This window comes from Callionymus lyra, chromosome 5 (assembly GCF_982586985.1).
Source record: "Callionymus lyra chromosome 5, fCalLyr1.hap1.1, whole genome shotgun sequence".
NCBI lineage: Eukaryota > Metazoa > Chordata > Actinopteri > Syngnathiformes > Callionymidae > Callionymus > Callionymus lyra.
The window spans coordinates 30,257,930-30,283,642 of NC_141822.1; the positions used below are offsets into that span (position 1 = coordinate 30,257,930).

A 25,713-nucleotide genomic window follows, 5' to 3' on the forward strand; every position below is an offset into this window, starting at 1 on the left:
TTCACTAGTCCTGTAGACGTTCCTGAGTCTTACATAATCGCCAAAATACTTTAAACAATTATGCTCAACTGTCTGTGTCTGAGTGTTGATGCATTTTAGCGATGATATATGTCAGAAAACACACTCTCTCTACTACATGCACCTACTTATTTTCATATTTCATAGGTCTAGACATGCCTCGACAGAAAAATTAATCATGAACGCATATCTTCAGAAGGAAGAACATAGGAAGAGTTGTTTTGATCAAGTTGGAATAAGAAGTGTTTCAATTGCCCTTTCGAACTGTACAATGTAACAATAAGTTATTATAGTATAAACAATAAATTAAAGAAATGTATTTTCTGCTGGGGCACACAGTGGCTTATCGGTAGGTGAAACCAATTCATAGCAAAAGGTTGTGGGTTTAAACCCATCTTAAGGCAACCTGTGGCCTTTCTGTGTGTAGTGTGTATGTTCTTCCCATGTGTGGTTGGGTTCACATACAGTTTTCCAAAAAACATACATAGGATTATTAATCCACTCTGGTTTTCTTCCTACATTCCAAAAATATGCAAATATGCTTAGTCTGTGACTCTAGATTTTCTCTGGATGTATATGTTGAGTTGTTGTCCTTCTAAAACTGTAAGTAAGTAAATAAGTAAGTAATTTTTATTTATATAGCACTTTTCCAGACCAGGGTCACAAAGCGCTTAAACAATCAAAACAATATTAAATAAAGTATATACTTTAAAGGGCAAGATAAAACTGATAACACAACAGGAGCTCCAGAAAATCAAGCCATGTGATGGATTTTTTAGCTTTCCAGGGTGTCCTCCCAACTCTCGCTCCAATAATAAGCTTTATCAAGTGTGAGTTTGATTCACATATTACCTTTAAAAATGGATAAAAAAGTGAATGAAAAACACACCTTTCTTTTTGCTCCCTTTACTGTCAAACCAGCTACATTTAAACAAGTTTGAAGTGTCATGAATCCTTCTTACTATCAAATCCAACAGTACCTTAAACAGCTGCATAACTCGTCCCCAAGACGATTATATAATATTCTGCACCGTTGTTGACGATAGCGACTCATGCTAGGAATAAAAACAAGACGTCTCGAGACGGCCTATTTAAGTTTAGTACATCTTAAAATAGTGCAGCACATGAGCAGACGGGCAGCAGGATATTAAAATGCCCACTCATCGTGTTATATCCACGTTACCTCATGTGGTTGTGATGTCACTTCAGCGCTAAGTAACTAAACAAAAGGAAATGTGAAACAGATCTGCGTCCAATTTGCCAGCTCTGGATAATTTAAAGATCTGTCCTGGTCACAGAATTGTAGGTGTTCTGAGAAAAACAGAACTCTTTTTTGCAAAGGTTGCGTTCAGATAGATTATTGAGATTACCACCATTCCCTATCCCTTATAACTATTTGTGACGTTTCTTATTGTCTGAGTGTGTTTTATAGAAAAGTATATAGACTCTCAATTATATCCCCAACATATTTATCTTAAAATGTTTTTATCTTTAAATATATTTTTGGGTGAACTAAACATTGGTGTATAAAATGTTCAGTCTTCTTTATTGCAGAACAAATATGGTGGGAAAATACAAAAATATACAACATGCTCCTATAGTTTCAAGGGTTAGCACAGTTAACACTTAGACACTCTTGATGATACATTTGTACTTTTGTGTTGTTATTTTCCTTTTTTTTCTTTTTGTTTTACTGCTGTGAAGATGTCTGGTACAACGTCTTCTAAAACTCACTTCCAAACGTTACAAGTAAAACAAAGTGTTTATTGGAAAACCTCATGGGAAATTTTAATAGATAATAAAAGTAAAACAGAGTGAGTTGGTAAAAGATCAAGAGCATTTAAGTAGCTATCACCACTGAATGTATTTATAGATGTAACAAGAAAAGTGGTATATGTATCATGAATTCATTATTAATCCATCATCAATCATTTCAGTTTATTTTAAAACATATTTGGTCTTAATTTCTTTCTATGCAAATGTATTACAAAATCCCACTCTTGCCTTGGAACAAGGAAAAGAGACGTAGATCCTCAACCATGATTGAAAAGAAGAAGCCAGATGTTTGCAACCATACCTTTATTTTTGACCCACTCAGATCTCCAAGACCGATCTTCAATCCCTCCCTCCTACTGTTCTCCACATCCCTGCCACAGAAGTCTATACAACTCAAACCTTCGGTCAACCTTTGCACCATAACACCGCAACAATGTCCTCAGTGACTTAAAAACCTGCTGAATCTTGGAAGGTTTTCTCCAGTCAGACACTTGTCATGCTTCTGATGTGTTGTTTTTACTGCTACATTATGCAGTGTAAAAGTTGGTCTCTTGTCACTGTGGTGAGTGTACAGTTAACATGCGGGGACATTTTCCCATCATTCCTGGCAGCACCACCCTCCAGACACCCACTCTGCCATTAATGAGAGGGAGAGAAGGAAACACCCTGACATCGACACTTTGACCGGAAACTCAACATAAATCCATAAGCTTTCATAGCACGTATGGTTGTTTTATTTTGTAATACAGTGCAAAATGAACATGCTTTTATTTGACCATATTATAATTTTCCTACGTCTTTAAAGAGCAACTAAGGTGTTATGTGTCTTAAACTGATCTTGGACCTCTATTGTACCCATAAGTATGTGTCTGTTTGGACAAAACTCTCTTTATTGAAATATTTACATTAGAAAATGTACTTAAGCCCCGCCCACTGAAAACACTTTGTTTTTCTTCATGTTTATTATAACTACACTCACTGTGCTGTTATTGGTGAAACATGTTAGTTCTTCACCATGCGTAATCAATCCCAGAAGTCTCCACCTCCATGGGACACGTTGTATAAACAAAGCAGGCGTGATTACAGCTGGCTGCAGGAGGAGTGAAGCCATTATTACGTTATAATGGAGTAAACTCTTGTTCTCTGAGATGTCAGAAGGGAGAGAACTTTGAAAAAAGAATAACTTGAAAACATCATCATGACGAGAAACCTACTGCATCTTGGAGAGGAAGACTTCAACATATGTAACATGTGAGTACAGTAATTGAGTTGTGTCTTGACATTAGTTTCCCTTTTACAATGTGTTACAATGATCCCTAATCTACTATCAACAGAGCCCGTTTTTGTAAAAATCAACGATTGTATTCCCACCAGCTTCGCTCTTAGGGACGTTCTTTTCTTGACAGATGATGGACCAACAACACAAGTTACAAAAGTAAATAAGATAAAACAAAACTGCATCTATTCTTAATAACTAAATATTTTGTTTTATATATTTCAATTTAACAAGAACAACAATTAGGTGAGGAATTATTGCCTGCTTTGAATAGCAACTGCTCCTATCGGGCGTAGAGTAGCTTTAATAAATCTCCCTAAAATAACATAAGGAAAAGTAAGTAATAAACCCATTGTCATTATAAAGAATATAACTTCAACCAAACTTTAATAGTAATACATAAAGTCCCCAAGTCCCTTTCACGGTCCTCTATTGTGTTGTCAAATCAAGACCAGTTAATGGACCAGACTACAAGCACCTCGTAGCACAAAACCTTGACCCCTGACCAATGCCACAGAGTTGGCTTAGTTATGCAAGAAAGCTCCAGAATCCAAGAATATACATGAATTTTCTTTTGTTTATAATTGAGAGGATAGTATATCAAACTGAATACAATACAATAAAACCTTCTAAAATGACAAACAAAGTGTTTATCTTTGTTGAAATAATTGTGTCACAGGACCAGGGCATGACATGATCACATGCTGCTCAAAAAATACTTGACATGAGTAACTTGGGAAAGACATGTTTGTCATTTACGATAACTTGGTGCCAAATTCTGCTGAATCAAACTTTTTACTGGAAGTCTTCACTATGATGACTAAATGTTGGACATGTTTTGACGTACAATTATATGCCCAGTGACTAACATGTACAATCCTAAATCCCTTTTAGTGAAAAACAGTGCTGTGGACACAATATTTTTAGTTGTTGATGGTTCAAAGTCAGTGGTCGGTATAATGTCTGCATTATAAATAAAATCACTATTTTGTCTATTAAAAATGTCGAATGATTTCAACTTTACAACACTAATAATATATTAAAATGTTTGACTGCTGTCATTCTTTATGGAAAATCGTTCACACCTTTTGTGTTTTCTCAAGTTTATGTATTATTGAGTTATCCAGCAACTGCCTACGTCCTACACGACCGCCTCTGTATATACTATATTTGGTGGAGGGTGTGTCAGTGGAGCCACTTTGGACCTTGAGGATGGGCAGCTGTGGTCATGTTGTGGTCAGACTTCTGACGGACTAGACATTTCTGCCCCCAAGAGACTAGAAAAATAGAGGGACAATACGGTAACTTTTAAAAGAAAACAAGTCTTGTTTGTTATAAACTCAATAAAAGGCAACGGTTTAATTCATTAAATCTTTTTCATCATCAGATTGATTCTCCATCTACACTTAAGGGCTTTATGAACATTACTCATAAGGTCATTAAATACTGAAGGGAAGGGCATGATTGAGACTATGTGATGATTCTTTGTGGACAGTGTATGCTGCTGCTGTGGACAATGGATGACATAAACAGTTTCAGTTTGTGTTCATTGTGGTGAAGAGGCAAGCTCAATACAATATAAATAGCTGTTTTGGAAAATTCCCTACCTTATTTTTCATGGTTTCATTTTCGGAAACTCCAGCACATGGATGAAAAGAAAAATATCCATTAATTTATACAGAGTAGTTACTTCAGTACAATAAATACCACATATTGAGTGTTTTAACCACAAAAACATAATATAGAATTTTTTTTTACGTTTCCTAATTTGAGAAAATTGACAAATGTCCCTTTCAATGAAAAAAATGAGCAAACAGTAATAATACAGATGTAGGGATTATAGCAATTTATATTGACAATTGTACAATTGTATTTTAGAAACAGTTGGAGGCTTATATTTAAATATGTAAGTTTTATAATATTTTCAGACTGAATTATGAGGGCGAAGAAACTGGAACCTCCTAACTCATTTTAGCACCTTGGCTAGCAAAGTGTTAGCGCTAGAGTGATTAGCAATGTGCTACCACTGTTGTGACTTTTGCATATTTCCCAAAAATTAACTACTTAAATAATGATGGCACAATTTAAAGAACTCTAATCTCTAAGCAAAAGTGTCAAACTCATGACCCTTCAAAGGGTTAGCTCCAATTGAAAGTAGATCAATGTTCATGTTGATATGGTGACTTATAATAAGTGATTAAGCTAAACTAATATGGAACTATAGGGACTTGCAATAAGAGTAAAACTGATGGAAGAGGAGAGGAGAGGACTTTGTTGGGAATTGAATATTCCCAGTTAGAAACAGTCTGGTTAATATAAAACTGATTACGTTTCAAACCCCTGTCTTAAAGACTCCTTAACTAAAAGTGTGTCTAACAAAAGTGTTAGTCCGTAATTTTGAATGTTGCAACCAGTAGATGACCTTGAAATGTCAGCTAACAATTTAAGACTGGTTGATATTCAGAGTGGAGTGTCTTTGTTTTACAGTGAAGATCAGTCCCTTTTTGCTGTCCAATGATATGTTGGGTCTGGTGGTATGGGTCTAGGATAGTACAGTGTTGTTAATCGAGATTATGTGATGGGGTCATGATTTTCAGTTTAAACTCAAATTGTGTTCATATTTAGCAGGTTTTTATATAGTGTGTGATTTAAAAAAAAAATTGTTTTTTTTTTTAACTGACCTGAGCCTTTGCCAAGTTAGGAAAGTAACCAGTGAAAGGTCAGCGTCAGGTCACATGCTTGCCTGAAGTTACACTGCATCCATAGACCTCCATCCACATGCGCCCCCTTCTGACAAGCATCCATTGGTCAGTAATCTAAGAAACTGGAGGTTTTGAAATGCTCTGGGCTTAGGGGTCAAACCTCTGCACTGCGAGTGTGGGAGACAGAAACCACCAAGTCCATATAAAACTGGGTGGAGAAGTGAGAACTAGAATTCTAAGAAGCAGAATCACTTTCATGCTGGAGTCCATTGAACATAATGTTTTTTTTATTATAGCTAAATTACAATGAAGACAATCATCATAGTAATTGGGAATATTTTGGGTGACTTGGAAGGTGCTGATTGTAGTCCAGGGTAGTGTATGCTGTCATGAGTTCTGGTAAGAAAGGGGGCAGTGGTTAAGGATGAGCCATGTTCCAAGTCAGTTTCAGAGAGCTATGAAAATAAATACTACTGCACTTTGCAAACAGAACTCGACCCTGTGGACATTGGTGTGGATCCTAGAGACACATACGTCTATGGGTTTAAAGACGTGTTCCTTTACATTTGCCAACATGTAATTTGATGTTTAAACACATGCGTTTCTGCTCTAATTTAGAACATTTCCTCTCCAACTGAAGTAACACTTATGTGGCTCGCTGACTGCAGCATGATCTGGTCCATCCAAGGGTAATTACAGACTCCAAGGCGAGGGATGCTGGTGTCCTCAAGGAGAGGCCCCTCAACTGCAACAGGAAGAGCCCCTATATGGGCACATGTCCGAGTCCAAGCCAAAAACCGGGCTTTAACTATGTGATGCATCAATCCTGAGGTAAAATCGTTGTGCTGAATCTCAACTTACATTTTGGACGGACCTTGTTTATAGATCTCACACTAACTGAATACATGGATTGCAAAGTAGTGACCATTTAATTGTTCACCATTCAAATACATGTTGAGGCCTCATAATCCCTGCTAGCACCCTTAATACCCCTTTCCCAAACTGTCAGTAACATTTTGCATATCCTCATACAGTTAAACACCCTCAACAACATACATACTTTAAGTAACAAGCATTTATTAATAATTATGACAAGTAGATGGAAAATGTTTGGATTTACAATGTATTTGTCAACATGTATTTAAACTTACAACTAAACATTGCATACAGTATGAGTAACAAGCCCTCCAACAACCTTCGCAGTACAATGACCTTAACAGCTCCCTAAATGCTTTGCCGCCCAGCCAACCAATCACAGCTGCTTATTGTAAAAAAATACAGATCATTTAAATACAGTATTGTACCGACCAATCATCCCTCACTAAATAGAGCAGTGTGTGGAAAGGCATTGCATGAGTTCACTGTTTTGTTGGCATCATAAATAAGGTGCATGCCGTAATTAGTGCCTCCTACTCCTTGTTATTGTTATATTGACAGCTTTCTGCTGTTTAAATATATCATCTCAGTGAATAAAGACAAAGAGCTTTGTCATTCCTGATTGCAACTTTCTACTATTTAATTAAATAGACTGGAAGGTTCTTGCACCACGGTATGATGGTATTAAATGCGTTCCCCAGATTGTCACTGATTGAAATGCTGGTTGTGAGATTTTCAAAAGTGCAAGTTTAAGATTTGATGAATAAGAAATGTCCCTAAGTTACACTCTATGGCTGCCATAGATGTCTTCTATAGGTTATTGACCACTATCTCTATCACATTTAAATGTAGGATCTAAGAGAAATGGATCATTTAAGAATAATAATTAAGTTATGTCGTCTATATGTCATTGTCAAAGATGACAGGTTTATGATACTATAAATAAATATTTATCCTATGTTACTATCAATGACTGCCCAGACTCCTTCCAGATCATTTACACTACTATCCTACAAAATATCATGGCATTTTAATGTAGACTTTTAGAGAAATCGCTAATAAAACACTATATTTTCACTATGTCACATAAATGACATTGTCATAGATGTCATGGATGGTTTAAATCAATAAACAACTCAAGTTACGATCAATGACTGATTTACTTCCATAATTATCCCTATTATCTTTTATTCCACAATATATCATAACATTTAAATTCAGACTTTTAAAAGAAATTGGATATTCGTTTGTCATATTTTAGATAAACGTATAATTAAAAAATCATATTTAATTCATATGTTATTAAGAAAAAGATGATAGCTGGCATAAAGGTGATGACATCAGTCTTTAAATCACTATTAAAAAAGGGCAGTTTTCTTTAAATGACACTAAAATCTCACTCTTGTCATTTTTTGAAACCTTCCAGCCTTGGTCCAAACCATCTGCCCTCCAGGTGTGCTAGTGTTAGCAGCACATCATGCCCTTTAAAAACTGAATTGATATTTTAAAATGTTGTAGCATAGATCCTACGTGTTTTACGATAGATTTCTGTAGGCATGACACTAGTATCAGGCCTCCTCACAACAGTCTCAGTATATGATTCAAGGATGAAAATAAACTCCAGAATAGGTGAAAGATGCATCTTTGACTTGTGTGTCAAGACAAAACTACAGTCTTCTTACTTTCTCCACACACAACCAGCGATGTTGACTTCTCTGCTCATCTGGACCACATAGAATCCACACTGTCATTGTGGAAATAAACAACTGGGTGAAAAAGCAGCTCATTTTGGTTTTCCATCAAGTGGAAAATCAACTGTGTTTTAAGACAATGTTACAGAATCATCTGCAACTGTTCACTTCATCATGTGAGAGGCAGTTATACATTTTTATTTATTTAAAAGTACCCACCTAAACAACACTTTTCCTCAATCAGTTTTAATGCTGTTTATGTGACTGCAGACTAAATACCTTCTCTAAACACGTCTTCCCTTGGTTCTGAGGAACATGTCAAGCGTTCTATCGTGTTTGAGACAAAGAGGTCAACAGTGGTCTCGGTTCTAGAAGTGCAGGAAACGTGCTTGGTTACTTGCTTGCCCTCATGGATTATTGGCACAATCCAAAACAATTTACAAATCTCCACAATGTCAGATCATTTTAAGGTTATTGTTTTTTCTCTTCACGTTGTTTCATTTTTGTTGTTATTTCTATTTTTTAGATAAAGAAGTGGAATTGGACATGTATTCATATTATATCTGACGTAAATCAGATTGATCTGGTGCCCACAACTGGGTCGGTTTTTTTTTCAATTTATAAATACACAGAAATAACTCTTAACTTCCAAATTTCAAAACTGTGGTTGTAATATTAAGTTCAGGCCAGGAGGTGGCGACGTCGATTAAAACAAGAGACAGGAAGCGAAACGACAAGACAATTCTTGTGGCCGGCGGGGGGTTTTTGGAACTGTTTCAAAACGTTTTTGTTTTCTCGTTAATATGTTGTATGTCAGCATATTTAAGAAGTTAAAACAATGAAGATTTTTTTTGCAGTAGTTGAACAAAGTCTGATCTGCTAGGCATCGAAGTTTATGTAGTGCTGTGTACACTTTCACTTCATTTTGAATTAGTTTTAGAGCTTAAAATATGCTTTCATAGCGGTTTCAGAGATTTCTACTGACCCTTCAAAGTAAAAAAAACAACAACTGAGTATTTACTATTATAAACAATTTATAGGAACTTAATGGGATTTTTTTTATCAGATCAGCCTCAAATTAATTTTTTTATTTCTACAATAATAAATGGTTCCGATAGTTCTGGCATGGACACTATTTTAAAATCCCTAAAGCTCCCTATTTTCAATCAAATTATGTGTATTATGATCTTATTAGTAAAACAAAAAGGTAAACATTGAACCTCGATTGGAAGAGTGTTTTGTACTTTTAACTACCAAAAGCACAATGATATTATTTAACTGCTTAAACAGTGAGCCGGTTGCAATAAATAGAGGGTGAACGTGACAAAGTCATTTTAATGAGATGTCGAAACCAAAAAGTACGATTTTGCCATGCAAAATGAAAGTGAATCCAAAAATGAGGATGTTCATCATGACGCACAATGTGACACAAATCCTTGAGAAATAATGAACATTTTTTTACTTTGTCAAAAACTATTGATGATTTATTTTCGTTTCTTTAGAAGAGCTGAACACAACCACATACTAAACAAACTATCAACGTAATACTACAGAAATACGTGACAACTGCATCACATTTTTTGAAGGAGGACTGCAGGAGAAGGTTAAACCACAATAACAAGATGCCCCCGGCCCACCACTATTCTGCATAAAACTTCCTGCAGATGATAATAATAGCACAGCGTTCCTCTTCAAGATGCGGGGGTATTAATTATAAACGCCTCTCCATCACCACAGGGGAAACAGACACTTCCCTTTTCAAACAAACTCATCACTATTAAAACTCAATTGAATCACTAAACCTTTTATGTCATCATGGGAGTGGTTTAAATAATGGTTGCTTCTTTCAGCTTTTGTTAACCTTTAACACAACATCCTTGTTCCAGGCCCTAGTTCAAGCTGTATCAGTGTCCATCTTCCTTTCTCTGTTCTACCAACCATATCACCCAAGAACCTTGCTTAACAAAAACAATATCACTCTCTCTTCACCTTAATCCCGTTTGCTTTTCAAAATCAGCCTAAAAGGGAAACTACTGTCAAACTCCAACTCTCCTGACTCACTCACGTGTTTCAAATGTATTAGGTCATTCTCTCCAAAATGCAGTAAGTTCCTCATCATGACAATGTTTTAAAGTTATTACTTTATAAAGTTCTCCCTTGTCTGAAATCTCAGCAAACGAGAGGTTACGAGTGTGGAGTCCATTATGATGTAATAATGGCTTCACTCCACCTCCAGTTAGCTGTAATCATGCCTCGCTTTGTTTATACCTTCCCATGGAGGTGGAGACCTCGTCATTGATGACGTGCAGTGACAAACCTTGATGCTTGACCCATAATAATATATATTAGAATGAAAAGAGTTTTGTACAAACAGACACATACTGATGAGTACAATTGAGGTCCAACATCTATTTAAGACACACTTAAATCAGTTAAGTTTCCCTTTTCAAGTAAAAAAAGAAAAATAATTATTTTAAGAGATTGTTGATTAAATTGTATTAACTAAATGTATTAGTCATTGCAAAGTAAGCAGATAAAAGTCATGTTGAATGAAGCGAATGTTCAGACACAGTAATGATAGTAGATCATAATTAGGATGTGGCAACAGAATGAAACACCTTGGCTTTCATACGTCAGAACAAGTTTGTGTGTGGGTCGTATTTGACCTTACATTTAAGAAACAGCTCCTCCGCATTTCACATCATATGTATCTACTCGAAGACTTTGACTGGGAGGAAGTAACCCTACTTCACATGAGAGTGAGCTCAGCAGTGAAAGAGAGGAAATAGACATTTAGTTTTAGTTTCATTTTGTTGAACCTGCAGTAAACGTCTGTGGCTATAAACTGTAACAACCATATACTTTTACTTTTACTGTTGAATAACTTAAAACATATTGGCTGGTTTTAGAATTACTTTTTGTTTTCCAACCACACATGTAAGTGAAGAAAGCAGAGCAATCTTGAGCTATCTTTTATTACTGATGAGCAGTAAGCAGTCGATCCTGAACTTGATTGACTTGTCATGGTGCATTCCTGCTGGACTTGTGTCATGGCACAATAGCAATTACAAATCTTAAAAACACACAATGACCGACACATGAGAAAATGATCCAGTGCTGACTTCCTTAGAACATATTGCCTGTAAATAGTCCAAGCTGACCTTTGTCTGTAATTGAAGTTTATATAACGGCTATCTTAAAGAAGCTGTGGTCCAGCGGTAGACGGTTTATGACATAATTGCAGCTGGGGTGTGTTCAGTGTGAAGAGGAAGTTTTAACTATTTCAGCTATGAAATTTGACAGTCACAGTTTGTCATGACTTTCGTTTGTTTCATCTCAAAGCACATACGAGTCAGTGGGAAGACTTCAGGTCTCTTCAAGAAGCCGTGACTCCCCACAAGTCTCTGGATTCTGTGGACTTAACCTATCAAGGACTGCAAAAGAAACGTCGCACAAATGATGAAAAGAGGCCTCTGATAGGTATGTTTATAACTTAACCTTCCACCAGAGCTTTGCTGCCATCCGATTGGTAACTGTAACTGTAAACATAACCCTTCATGCTAGCTATTTATTTAGGAAAATTGACTGAAACGGACAAATATGTTTGGCTTAGGTAAGAGTTGTTGTTTTCATCAAACAACTATGAGGTGAAAAAATGGATAAGCTAGTTGTTCTTTTCCTGGTTGGCATATTTGCTCTTGGTTATTGAAGGGCTCCAATGCAAGAGACTCGAGTCATTAAGTGGACGTCAGTCAGTAGTATTAAGATGTGACCATCAGACACCACTAATTCCCTCAAAGACAAACGGCAAATGTCCACAATTATTATGCATTCTACTTCTGTTTTTTTAATATAGCTTTTCTCAAGTATTTTTTTATTTGTGTTTTATTCATTTGATAAAGTATGATCACACATATTATATGCAATAAAATATGCACAAATTAATAATCATTATTTATTATTATTTATTATTATGTCAATGGTTGATTATTGTCAGACTAAGCCCAAAGGTCATCTCAGGTCAGTAATATAAGACTCATATGACTCTTGAAATTGTTTTAGAATCTTAAGCAATAATCATGGTTAAGCAGTCCCACTCATAGTGCACTGCAACAGTTGAAGCATGGAGCAATAAATAAACCCTCATTTCAAGAGTTACACTGTAAGTCTGATTTGAGTTCACCATTACAAAATGTTACAGAGTTTCCATTATACCATATACACTAACTCACTCTTCCTAAACCCTGAATCTGCAACTTTAGTGTTGTGAGACTATTAAGGTATCAAGTGTAAACTGTGAGCCCCACCATTTTATTTCTGTGCATGTTCACTATCCACAAAAAATGCTGGATTATTTGTCAAAGTAATAGTTGTGCAAACTGTAAATCTCTCCCTTAAGTGGCGTTCCGCCACAAATAAGACCAGCCAGGATGCAGTAATCATCATGACCGTGTTTTCAAGTTTTTACTTTAGAAAGTTCTCCCCCGTCTGAAATCCTAGTGAAGGAGAGGTTAAGTCCTTTATGATGTAATAATGGGCTTCACTCCCCTTTCAGCCACGCCTGCTTTGTTTATACAACAAGTCACTTGGAATCTCCAAAAAAACAGATATTTCAGTGGGCGGGGCTTAAACACATTTATAATGTAATTATTTCAATGAAAAGAAAATTTTGTACGAACAGAAACATACTGATGAGTACAATAGAGGTCCAAGATCAGTTTAAAAGACACTTACTACTACTGATCGTTCAACTTGAGGTACAAAAACAAAGATTATTGATTAAAATTGATTAAGTAACTGTATTAGTCTATTCATTGCAAAGTAAGCAGATAAAAGTCATGTTGAATGAAGCAAATGTCCAGACAAAGTAATATTAGAACAAGTTTGTGTGTTTGTCGAACGTGACATTACATTTATAAACAGCTCCTCCGCATTAAGCATCATAGTGAGATAAGAGCAGCCATTTTTTTGTTGCTTCAATCAACCAATTCATAACTTTATAACGGGAAATGGACCGATCTAAAATTAATGTAACAGATCCAAAGACCTGACATTTTCATCTTGACCCTAGTAGAAAGTAAACCAGAGTGGACTTCATTGGTCTCAAACTTGGCATTACACATAATACTCATGATTGGTAGAGGAAACTGTTGTGAGTGTCTGGACAGGAAAGATAAGAACATTTGCCATCTCTACTATTCATGCCTGTTAAACAATGGCAGCAGTGGTCGCCAGAACTTTGTTGTTCATTTGAATCCAGGCTTCTTTCACTGTTATGACAATTGAGAACTAATATTGAAACTGTGAAACTGATTGGACAGTTTAAAATTTTGGATATTTTTTATTTTTACTGAAAAAAATCAATATATCACTGAAACAACTTTAAATTGTAAACTTCACAAAAATAGCTGAGAGTGAGTATTATGCCCCCTGTTGGCTCTTGTTAGCAGGTCGTAGTATAGTGCAGTGAGTTGAGTTAGTGAGGGTGTATTCACACAAACACCAGAAGATAAATTGTTTCTTACATCAAATAATCAACAAAAAATGTGCAACCCAGTGGTGCGTCCCAAATCACGCACTTCTGCTCTAATACTGTATTTTGAGTGTGTTCACATTGAGCAGTGTAAGAATATGTAGTGCACAATGAGCACTGAATTGGCGCACTCAAACAGCCAGAAAATTGAGTGTGGATCGATGGACACTTTCCACCCTTAATGGCCGCCATTGTAGTGACGTTGATGCTGCTAAACGAAAGATCCGTCACTGATGACACGTCTTCTGAGGTATCTGCGCAAATGTCTCGAGAAAACACTAATTTTAGCACAAATGTCAAAATCTTATAGTTCTAAATAAGAACCCCTCCAAATGTTTTTTTGTTTTTTAACAATCTGATTTCTTTTCCTCCAAGTGCAGTGGTTGGCAACCAGCGGCTCTGGAGACGCATGCGGCTCTTTCAGTCCTCTGATGTGGTTCACTGAGTTTTTTTTAAATAAATAAGTAAAAATGTGAGAATTTTATTTAAATGTTTCATAGCGTTTTTCCAATAATGCTTGAAAAAAAGAGAAAACTTCTCCTTCTATTTACTTTTTATTTAACCAAAACTGTTACTGTAAGACGTAACTTTGCTGATATAATAACATATTAGTTCTTCACGGTCATCAGAACTCTGACTCCTTGCTCTGTCCCTCTCTCCCCTGTCTTTTATTTTGTATTCTGCTTTTTTGAAATGATGGCATTCATAATAATATAATAATGATGATTATAATGACACAATTATGATGTATATTAATGTACGTATATATATATAAAACTTCAGAGTCACATAGTGCTTTACTTAAGAAAGGGAAAAACAACCATGACTCAGTTAAACAAATGCAGTAAATATACAGTACAAAACATTGACAACACATACAGTATTTTCCACTCACCCTCATGTCAATTTAGGGTTGGGATTATTTTCAGAGTAATCAGTTCTTTTTAGAGTTATAGACAAAAATGTAAATTCATTTAAATGTAGCAACTGGAGCTCAGTTGTCTTCGTCTTCGTCCAAAAAGACACTTAAAAACATCCAAATGCTTCCATACTGCTCATCTGTAACGTCCCATTTGTGTAGAAGCCTTGATATAAGAGATTTAGGCTGACGGCCTGGTATCATCCTCTCAAAACAAGCTTAAAATATAGACTTGTTTATTATTTTTCTGATCAATTTTTCTCATGTCGAGGCTTTAATACAATAGGGACGTTACAGATGAACACCAAAGAGGTATTTGGATGTTTATTTAAGTGTCTTTTTTGACGAAGACGAAAATGAAGACAACTGAACAAACATTTAAACTCTAAAAAGGACAATTACTCTTAAAATAATCCCAACCCTTAGTCAACATGAGAGTAGAAATTGAGTTTGAATTTTGAGTGAACGATCGCTAACTAACATTTTATTTATAGTTTATTTATATATAGCATAAAGGCAAACGGAGAAAGTAAACATTATTACAAACTTATTTATGTGAAACAATTTAAACTGCATAATTGATTAGTCTTTTTTATAATGATTCATTCTTGTCGTCCTCCATTAATAACTATATTTAACCATCATAAACTAAAGCGAGAAGGTTGCAGGTTTGCTTCCAGCTTGTAGCCACCTGTAGCTTTCTGTGTGGAGTTTGAATGTTATCCTGTGGTTTCGTGGGTTTACACTGGGTACTCCATTTCTCAGACAGGGGTTTACTGAATAACTGGAATTACCCATAGGTGTGTGTAATAATGGTTTTGTGTGTGTGTGCCCCAGTACAGACTGGTGATCTGTTCAGGGTGTCCCCCGCCTCTCGCCCGAACTACCTTGGATTGACCCCAGTAAGGGATAAAACAAGGATTGAGGGATTGTGGTTTCTTTGGGAACAAGATCTTAGTAATTGAAATGATCTTTCCATCTTCTTTTCTAACCTGATTCACATTTGATAAATGACTTTACGAGTCACTCATTGAAGAGCACTGGGTTTGCTTTGAACGACATGAAAATGTTGTCTTTCTCTGTGTTGTTTTTTATTTCCTGCACTTTTTGATGTCGAGTGGCAGGAAGAGCTGAGTGGGAGAACTTCTTTTCAAAACTCAAGTTAAGATCTGTTTACGAACTTTGTTTACAAGCGTATTTATACTCGCGCTGAGATGTTGGTGAACATTATGCTCCACGATAAAATCAAATAAGAAAGACAACACCCATGTAATTGTGTCCACGGACATCTGTGTGTGTGTGTATTTGTGTGTGTAAGAATGGAAAGTCCCATGGGTTCTCTGATGTCCCCTACACCTCAGTGCACTTGTGCGCCTTAAGCAATGTAGCCAATGACATTGGACCACTAGCTTACGCTCCACTGTAGTTTGACCAATCAGAAGCCACATCTGGTGGAAGAGGCCCCTTCAGGAAATGACTTTTCGGAGTATCAGGGCTTCAGATAACTTCAGACATCCTCATGCCCAGGCGGATGCTTCCTTCTGTTTACTCCGCTCTCTTTCTTTTGTCGTGACTCACTGGTCCACCAGCAGCTATGTCTAGTTTGAGGACTTCTGAAGATCTGTAATCATCAGACGACCTACCTGCGTTTGCTCCGGAGAAGTATGGTACATGGAGCTCTACTGCCGCTGGCGTGTCGGTTCCATCTGTGAGGAAGAGGCGATGGCCAAGAGCTCCAAGCTGAGCGTCAGGATGTGTGTTCGTGAACAGAGCAATGTCTTGTGAGTTTCCTGAGCATTTTGTTTCACTATTGTGTTTATGTGTCAAATGCTTCATTACTGGATTGAATTGATTTTTACCGTCTCTTTTCTAATTTTCGCATGCATTTTGGGTCTTCAAATATATGAGTATAGAATTTTACATTACATCTGTCATTTTGTGTTCGCCTGATCTTAATGTCTTCTAGACTCTCAATCTGCTCAACAAAGTTATTTGAAAACGCGCATGTACACCTGAGGATTTAATGTATATTACAATTGTATTGTAAATGTAAATATATCTAATTACAATGAAAATGTACATACTAAATAAGGGTTACTTTCATAATTTCATCTCTTTTTGTCAATTTTATTGTTAAGGAAGACCCCTCTGAAATTTCAACTAGGTACTACTTTAATGAAATCATAGTACAAGTAAGTAGGTAAGCTTTAATTGTACAGTGCCGTTCACAGACCAGGGTCATTAAATAATAATGTACATGATGACATTCAAGGGTTATTTGGTTTTAAATGTATTTGTCATACCTGTCATGCATCTTAGTAGGTCCTTAATCATTTTAATTGAAATTTTCATCATAAGTCAAACTTAATTGTTTCATTAAATGTATCAAGAAATCATCTTTAATAAGGTGCTATAAAAAACCAATACCAGACACTACTTTATTACGCTGTCATTGTGTCCTTTACCGTCATGGAGGTTCAAACCAGAACAAAACAATTGAGTGCTACTAGTAACAGGGACTAGATACAAGGAATTGTAAATGTAGATCCACTTTTCTTGAGATTAAAAATACTTTTTTGTGATACTTTTCACATTTGTAGGCACTGTTTGCCGTATCAGCATCAGTATTCATAATGGTAGTTTGCTTAAACTCATGTAGTATTTATTTTATTCCTTTTGGCTTTCACAGGAAATTGAAAATAGTGAAGTGCTGACTTCCTCAGTGATCAGATTCACATGCATTATATATCAAAGTATTTGAGCTTTCATTTTTTTTCAAATTAAATATAAATCTCTAGAACATTTTAAGTAGACGTGATCAAAATATCAGAAGATGTTGTAAACTGTGGGTGCTAAAGTCTTATCAACTCAGAGCTGAAACTTTCAAAGTGTAAGACACTGTTCCTTGTCCTAATGTCAACATTCTTCGAAGAATGTTTAAAATATTTTCATAACTTTTCGTTCATTATACAACTAAAACATCTCTTGGCTGTTCAAATACTTTTACAGAGTCAAACACAGAGTGTTTTGGGTCTGGTGGCTTCTCCCCAGCCTGGACAAAAGCAATGGAGTTCTTCACTGGACGGAGGCGCTTGCACTGGTTGATCCCACAGCTGATTGTGTTCGCTTAGGCTTTCAGGACTTGGTCATGGCCCCAGCGGTAGTGGCCTTCGCCCAGGGCCTTTGAACAACAGCTGAGGATATGCTCCAGGGTCCCCCACTTTAGGCCGAGGTTGCATGCTGGTGACTCCACTAACCCCCAGCTTTACAGGCTGGATAGGCTTGGTAGTATGTCATGAACAGCCTGGATCAGGAATCATATGCAATGGGGCTCAGCTTTCCACAGCTCTGCCCAAGACACTCTGGGGTTCACTGCATGCTCTACCTCCTGCTGCCGCATTCCCCCCATCCTGCTGGCCCGCTCCTCCTCTGCTGCTCGTACCTCTTGCTGAACCAGTGATCTCCTGTCCTTCCCCTGCAACTTATTATAGAGAGGTGGTGTTCTGCTGCCCAGGCCAGCTCTGCCGTGAGTCACTTTTCCCACCAGTGTCCTGTTCCGTAGCTGCCCTCCACTTCCACCCTGTCCTCACCTCGATCCCAGCCTGGGAAACCTTTGTTTCCTGTGACTCTCTGTATTGCAGCACCTCCCTGCTGCTGATGGGGAGCTTCAGCTTGTTGTTTTGGGCAATGCTGCTCAAGCTGCTGACTCTCTTCTCAAAGCCCTCGATGGTGGAGATTGGGACCTCATAGATCAGAAGGGGCCAGAGAATCCGTGGAAGGATGCCGTGTTGATAAATATAGGTCTTGCCAGGTAGGCCTTGCTTGTCTGTCCTCAAGTCTGTGCCAGTCAGATGTTGTAGACCCAGCACAGACTCTCAAACTGAAACTGTCGTAGCAGACCAGAATGAGTTCTCTAAACTTATCCGGAATGTGATGCCAGCGCAGGGCCTCCCCAACCAGTTTGTGGGGTATAGAACCATAGTCGTTTGTGGGGTCCAACCACAGCACCACCAGGTCCCCATTGTTTTCTCGGCTTCCTTGATCAGCTGTGTGACGACGCCTGAGTGCTCCAGACACCCTGCCACCTTCTGGATCACTACTTTCTGGACCGAAGTTTCAATGTAAAACTTCTTCAGGAGGTAGTCGGTCAGATGCTTTGCAACAATGCTCAAGAATATCTTCCCCTCACCACTGAGCAAAGAGATGTTTGTAAACTGGTCGATGGACTTCGACTCTTTGTCCTTCGGGATCCACACCCCTTCAGCAAACCACCAATGTTGAGCAACCTTTCCCCTCCTCCATAAGACCTTTAGTATTTTCCAATGCACGCTTCGGGCATTTCTTGTAAACCCTGTAAGGTACCCCACTTGGTCCTGGGGCTGAGCTTGCTCTGGCCTTTTTGATCACCCACTGGATCTCCTTCCAGCTGATAGAAATACTCGATTGAAGTAGATTAAATGAAATCACCTGAATGAGGTTCTAGCATTGCTACAGTTCCTTTTTATTCTAAATCCTAAATCCTCCTGGTTTGTACTAGAACATGTCATCTATGTTTCTTGATTTTAAGGCTTGGAAACAAACCCACAATAAATACAGTCCAAACTAAGATTTAAGTGGACATTGAACTGTTATAACTACTTTATTGAAACATATTTGTAACATCTTCCAGACATGCTCTGTGAAATCTATTGTGGTAATATATTTAACTTATTTTTTTCACATGTACGCCAATCAGAATGCAACACTTGACCACATAGAAGAATGTTAAGCTCCATTCCGGTCTCTGGTTTGCGACAATTACAGGAAACATTGTTTTTTTCAGAAGTGTGTGTGAGTGTGACTTTGTGGCGTTTTGAGTTGTCACTTCTAGGGCTTAATAATGAATTGCTAAATACTAGTATAGGTAACATTTTATTTTTCTTCTAATCTGACGATGAACGATTTGAAACAAAATCATTGTGCTTGAGGTTGTTGCTGCAGCTCAACTGCTAGAAGGTTCGTTGTTTGAGTCAAGTATATTTGTAGTTTCTATTAAATACCATCTAGATGGAAATAGAGGAATCTAAATTTTCCTTAGAAGTGTGTTTGAAATGAAAGTGACTTGCAGAGACTTTCACAAAACTGAAGTTTAATTAATTTAATTATCTGATAAACTGAATCTCTACTGAGAAATCAGTCTGAGAAAAAAGTTCTTCAGTTACTTGCAGAGGAACTTCTGCAGACTGGCTGAGGACCAATGTTGCACTTGTGGTTTTATGCAGCACAGAGCAGAGCTAGTTCACTGGAGGTCAGTCTAACTCCTTATTTGTAGTGTTTATTACACAGACGAAAATATCAAGACAAGACATTAATGTAAAAATGAATAGAAGATTGAAAAATGTGCTTAATAAAGATGTAAAATCCTTATAAATGTGTGGTTAAAATGTAGTAAATTTAAAAAAATAAAATCAGAGTTATTTTTATAACAATTAATGATAGAAGGTTCCACCAATTGGGAATTATTTTATGTACCATGTGCAACAGTAAACATAAAAAAAAATCTTAAACATAAATGATAAAAAATACAGTTTTACTATTTGTGTTACTATAATGTATTGTTCTTTTTGAGACGTGTACTATAAAATGAAATTATTCTCAGACACATTATTATTAAAAAGAAACAATAGTGTTTTGCTCAAGAACAGTTTACTATTATAATTCCAATACCTGTTGATAACTGTTGGTAGTTGCTATCATAAAAAGAAAAATTGTAGAAAAATTGGAATTCAAAATAATCACCTTGAACACAACAGCATAGATATAGATATCATCAATAGTTGCTCTTTCAATATAAGATAACAATACAGTCCCACATGGTCAGTTTCTGAGTTCAACTTTGACCTGACCAAGTCAATGCAGACATGTGGCCCTCAGGAAACATCTCGGCCAGGTCTTGTGATCATCAAAAGCCACATTGATATGTGTGATCCTCTACAGGTGGAATATATGAATACAATTTTACTGATTTGGATTGTTTTCAGTTCCTTATTTGTGAGAAATGCCAATATTCCAATAGATGATGATTTCACACGAACAGGAAATGACAACAAGCAGACTTTCTGGTAGGTCTAGTAGTCCTGCGTCATCACACCATGGTATGGCCTCAGGGGGGGAAATTACAGTCATCAGCTGCCAAACTTACATTTATAGGTAGAACTTGGTTATAAAACACAAACAGTGAACGTTTTGTCCATAATTTTTTTTAATGGAATTTGACTGCCCTTTCGAAACAAAGCGCAACATTAATAAAAAATTCTCATCTTTCAGGAGCATGTCCTCAACAGAAATGTACCAATGGCCGGTGCCAATGCGAGCTGTCGGGGCTCAGAACCTCCTCACCATGCCTGGAGGAGTGACATTTTCTGGGTACCTGCACAAGAAAGGAGGCAGCCAACTGAGCTTGATGAAATGTGAGTCGATGGTGAATTAATAACTCAATCATCGTTTAAAAAAAAAAGAAAAAAAACTTTTTATTAATGTGAAAATAATTCTAATCTGGAGATCAAAATTAATGAACTGATGGATAACAAATATATTTGAAGAGGTTTAAAAGTAGCACAACCTTACATGTATGAATAAGTATTAGACTAATCATTTATCTCTGCGAATTAGGGCCTCTGAGGTACATCATCATCCACAAAGGCTGCGTCTACTACTTTAGAAGTAGTACTTCTCCTTCGCCACAGGGGGCGTTTTCTCTGAATGGCTATAACAGGTAAGATCCTTAAGTGTTTGATGCTCCCTTAACTGTCATTCAAAACAATATTAACCATTGCAAGTAACTGTCTCTTCTTAACTCCTGCTTGTCCTAACTAAATAAATAAATATCTCTCCCAGAGTCATAAGAGCAGCAGAGGAGACGACGTCCAACAATGTGTTTCCCTTCAAGCTCCTGCACTTCAGTAAAAAACACAGAGCTTGGCTTTTCTCTGCTGCCAGTGAGGAGGAGAGGAAGGTAAGTCCAATTTCATCCCGATCCTTATTTATTATAACCTATTGATGTATACTAGCGTATAAAGCATATCTGTCAACTGATTGAAGAAAAAATAGATTAAAACTAAAAAGACTTTACTTCTACTTGTATCAAATAAAAATACAGATGAAAAAGCTGTGCTAAAGAATGTGTCTTTGTAAAATTCAAATCGTTCTTTGGCATCTTACTAAAAAAAAAAATGTTCCTAAAACCCTTAACAATCTAAACTATCAACCTTGCTTGAGGTGTTGCAGTGCATTCTGGGACTTACTGGGGGGAGGGTTTTATTCTATTGGGCAAATAATAAATAAATAATCACTTTTGTTTGTGTCTGTCAGGAATGGATGCGCACTCTGCGGTGGGAAATTGAACACTACAACGAAAGGAAAGATTCGCGAAACTCTCGGTAATCGAATTGTTTATTATTAACAACATTGTTCAAAACAAAACAATGCCATAAGGATCCTGAGATAAAACACACCATTTTCATTCCATACTTTAAATTTACGTCAATAAACTTTCTGCACAAAACGTGTTTCACATAATAGTAACATTTAATTTATCTTCATAGCTGCGAGTTTGATTCAGATAGTGATGGATTCTACGGAACCATTGAGAGTATTCTGGATCTCAACCAGCCACAGGATGTCACTGACGATGGTGAGTCCCTTTTTAATCCAACATACACATGATTCAATTTGATTCATTTAACCTAAGGTGATCGTTTTAGATTATGGCGAGGATGATGAAGACGAAAAAGACTATTTAATGCCCGACAGTGCTACTGTGATGCCACCTACAGGTGAGATTCAGCACATACACAAACCCCACTCATTGGTGGAGATGATGTAATCTGTTAGGTTGATTTTGGGAGTAACAAGAAGTAAATGGAAATGACAGGGTTAAGATCATATGTAAATATGTAAAATGGTACGAATATATTAGGAAATATGTGTATTTATAAGGAAAATAAGTCAATATAGAAATGGAATATAACGGAAAAACCTAAACAAAAATGTACAATTCAAATTCAAATTGACAAATCTAGAAACAACTTTTCTTCCCAAATCTGTCTAGGTCGCCCTCCCTCCTACCCTCCTCCCCCAGTACCACAAGGGAGCCAACGCTGGAAACCGTCCAGTCCTGTTTTCAACAAGAGTCTGCCTCCACCGGTTCCAGTTCACAAAAAAACACCCGGGAACACCTGGATGGACAAATGTCCTCCATCCTCTGTTTCCCCGACATCTTCCATACAGAGGAGGTCTCAGAGAGATCCACCACCTCCTGCCCCGTATGCTCCCCATCTCAAACAGACTCCCCCTTTTACCCCAACAACACCACACAGTCCAAAGCTTTCCCCGAATCCAGCTAAGGGTGCAACTTATGAAAGTAAAGACTCTAAGCCATCTATCCCCGCAACCCCAATCTCAGAGCAGTTACGCTCCAAACTGAACCTTCATGGGCCGACCCATGCTAAAGGGCCTTTAGTCAGTCCTCAAATAGCTAACCTGGCTGCTGTACTTCAGAAAAGGGTTCCCAAATCTCCTTCCCCGACTGAGACGCCTCCAAGACCTGCATACAAGCCCCGAACACCTAGACCTGCTCTTCAGTAAGTTTTTGTTCCTCCATCATTGACTCTATTTGTCATTTTTACCAACATGGCAAGGAAGAAAAGTGTTTTGGTTTGGTGACCTGAGGGTGATATATCTGCCTTTATAGATGAGGTTTCAAGTGTGCGACTTGAGAATCAGCTCAAGTGGGAGACCATGGTATTGGTTCTGTTTCGGGGAGGGAAGGACTGAACTGAAGGGCAACGCTCTTTATTACCACTTGAGTTCATTAGCTTTGGGTAATGCCTAGAAAAAATGGGTGCACAATACAATTTGCTCAGAGGCCATTAAATAATGTTACTTTTGTGAGGGGTCGTCAAAGAGAAGAGAAGAGCCGGAATTTGAAAGGAAATCTTCGAAAAACATACAAAAAAAAATAGATAATAAGCTAATTTCTTAAGTAACTTTTCTATTTTAATATTATCTCAATATTTGCTCAAATTATTTTGTGGAGCAAGAAATATTTGTGGTGTATTGGTAATACACTAAAACACCAAAGAAAAAAAGCTGTAAAGTCCTCAACAAAGAACCTTAACAAGTTGCATTCACAGTTAATGCAATAATAAATACAAAATCAAATTGTTAGCTTTCAGAAATAATTTCGATATGTTCTAAACAGATCAGTTCTACTCAGACATCATCGGGGCTCTTCATCAGAAGAACAAACTGCCAGAATGTTTTTTTTTTCTCGTGACTCCTTCATGGGGGTGAAGCTTTAAGTAGAGAAGTTGACCTCAGAGTGGCCCAAGTAACCCACAATATATATTTCCCTTCAGAAGAAAGTCTCCAGAAGGACAGAGTTTTCGTTCAGATGCGCGCGACACAAAGACAAAGCAAGACCCCTTCAACGTGGCCCAAGACTCTGACGACGATTATGAGAATGTAAGTCTGAGGAAATGCTCAATTTCCAATTTCCAAGCCCCCCAAAAAATGTGTGCCATACCAAACATCCAAAATGTACTGAATGTATTTGCTTACTTAATATAAATGTTTGTCCACAGATGCATCTTCCAGCCTCAGTTTACATCGACACTGTAGACACCAGTGTTGTTGAGAGGTATTTTTACCATTACTTTAATTAAGATCAGACCATATTTGGACATTTGTAAATAACACCTGAAAAATATTGATTCAAACTCTATATTTACTCACAGGCAATTTTTACAACGCTCCAGTGCTCCTCAAGATGGACTCTACTGCATTAGAAACTCAGGAACAAAAACCTCTAAGGTAGCATATCAACTTGTCATGAGATCTGGAGACATAATAACACGTGTCCCGGCTAGGTCCTCGTGGTGTGGGACAGCAGTATCTGCAAAGCCAGAAACTACCGCTTGTTTACAGTGGTAAGAAAGTCTTGGATGACGAGTCCCTCATTTAATCAATAAAGCATCCATCTATCTAATTCTGCCATTTTTTCACAGGACGAGCAGATATTTCTGGACAGAGACGTTCCCTTCACGAATCTGTCGGCACTGGTGGAGCATTACTACACTCATCCTCTTCCTCAGCACAACTCACTCTGTTTACAGACACCTTTCACCGACAGCTGACGGTCCAGACTAGAAAGTTAGAATGTTTTTAAAAATGTGCCTCGTGGTTTAGCAAAGTAGCATCGGGATAAATAGAAGCTATGGGCAGTCAGGTTGGGATTGAATACGGGGGCCAATATTTGCGAGGTCAACTTACTTTATTGGCACCTGGATGTTTTTATTTGACATCTTATCATGTGAGCAGCAACGAGTTTAAGGAGCAGGACTAAGGTCCACCTCATGATTATCTGAACTGCTTGGATTATACTTGCTCTTGCATAAGTTTAGATGAGCAGACTCCTTTCTTATTCTCCACTGGAAGCGTTTGTTGTTCTCTTTTCCAAACAGTTTACATGGTATAAACCCATCATTACCATCTTATTCTCAAAAGTAGTCCACTATTCTCCAGAGTTTCAGTTTATTTTGCACTGAAATTCATACTAGTGAGTCACTCTTGATTTTATTCATACAGTTTGTTTTGAGAGAATAAATAAATAAACAAGTAAATAAGTTATCCAAGTGAGATCTGCTCAAAAACAGAAAGTACAGGCTCAGGGTAATGAATAGAGAATGGAGATTTAAACTTGTACAGCTACTCTAGTTTCTACAGGTGACTTGTATTGTATAATTTATATGGTGTATGTATGTACAATTGTAAACACAAATAAACATTTAGTTTTCTACCGGGTCAAAGAAAGTACGTGTTCATTATTGTCAATAAGAGAGGGCGGACTCCTGGAGGAGGCGAGGAAAGAGTTAACCCTGGAG

At 37.2% G+C, this 25,713-nt stretch overlaps 1 protein-coding gene across 4 annotated transcripts; it reads left to right on the top strand.

Annotated features, from left to right (window-relative positions):
• The first annotated feature begins 11,687 nt into the window (after positions 1 to 11,687).
• On the top strand, positions 11,688 to 25,642 carry sh3bp2 (SH3-domain binding protein 2). Of its 4 annotated transcripts, none has more exons than XM_087791895.1 (13): positions 11,688 to 11,819; positions 21,098 to 21,240; positions 21,443 to 21,545; positions 21,668 to 21,785; positions 22,142 to 22,209; positions 22,375 to 22,463; positions 22,534 to 22,605; positions 22,881 to 23,412; positions 24,190 to 24,295; positions 24,415 to 24,470; positions 24,568 to 24,643; positions 24,700 to 24,759; positions 24,838 to 25,642. In XM_087791895.1, exons 2-13 carry the CDS (start codon positions 21,102 to 21,104, stop codon positions 24,964 to 24,966), a joined length of 1,548 nt encoding a protein of 515 aa, XP_087648021.1. In that variant the 5' UTR covers positions 11,688 to 11,819; positions 21,098 to 21,101; the 3' UTR covers positions 24,967 to 25,642. The 4 variants fall into 4 exon arrangements, with proteins under 4 accessions (XP_087648021.1, XP_087648019.1, XP_087648018.1 ...); XM_087791893.1 differs by lacking the exon at positions 11,688 to 11,819 and adding an exon at positions 16,194 to 16,572 and having other exon boundaries at positions 24,193 to 24,295; XM_087791892.1 differs by lacking the exon at positions 11,688 to 11,819 and adding an exon at positions 16,195 to 16,572 and having other exon boundaries at positions 21,101 to 21,240.
• Positions 25,643 to 25,713: the final 71 nt, after the last annotated feature.

Coding starts and splice junctions, on each gene's coding strand:
- sh3bp2 (XM_087791891.1), top strand. CDS start 16,463: ATGGAGCTCTACTGCCGCTGGCGTGTCGGTTCCATCTGTGAGGAAGAG. Junction 22,210..22,374: donor AAAGATTCGCGAAACTCTCG/GTAATCGAATTG, acceptor TTATCTTCATAG/CTGCGAGTTTGATTCAGATA. Junction 22,606..22,880: donor TACTGTGATGCCACCTACAG/GTGAGATTCAGC, acceptor AAATCTGTCTAG/GTCGCCCTCCCTCCTACCCT.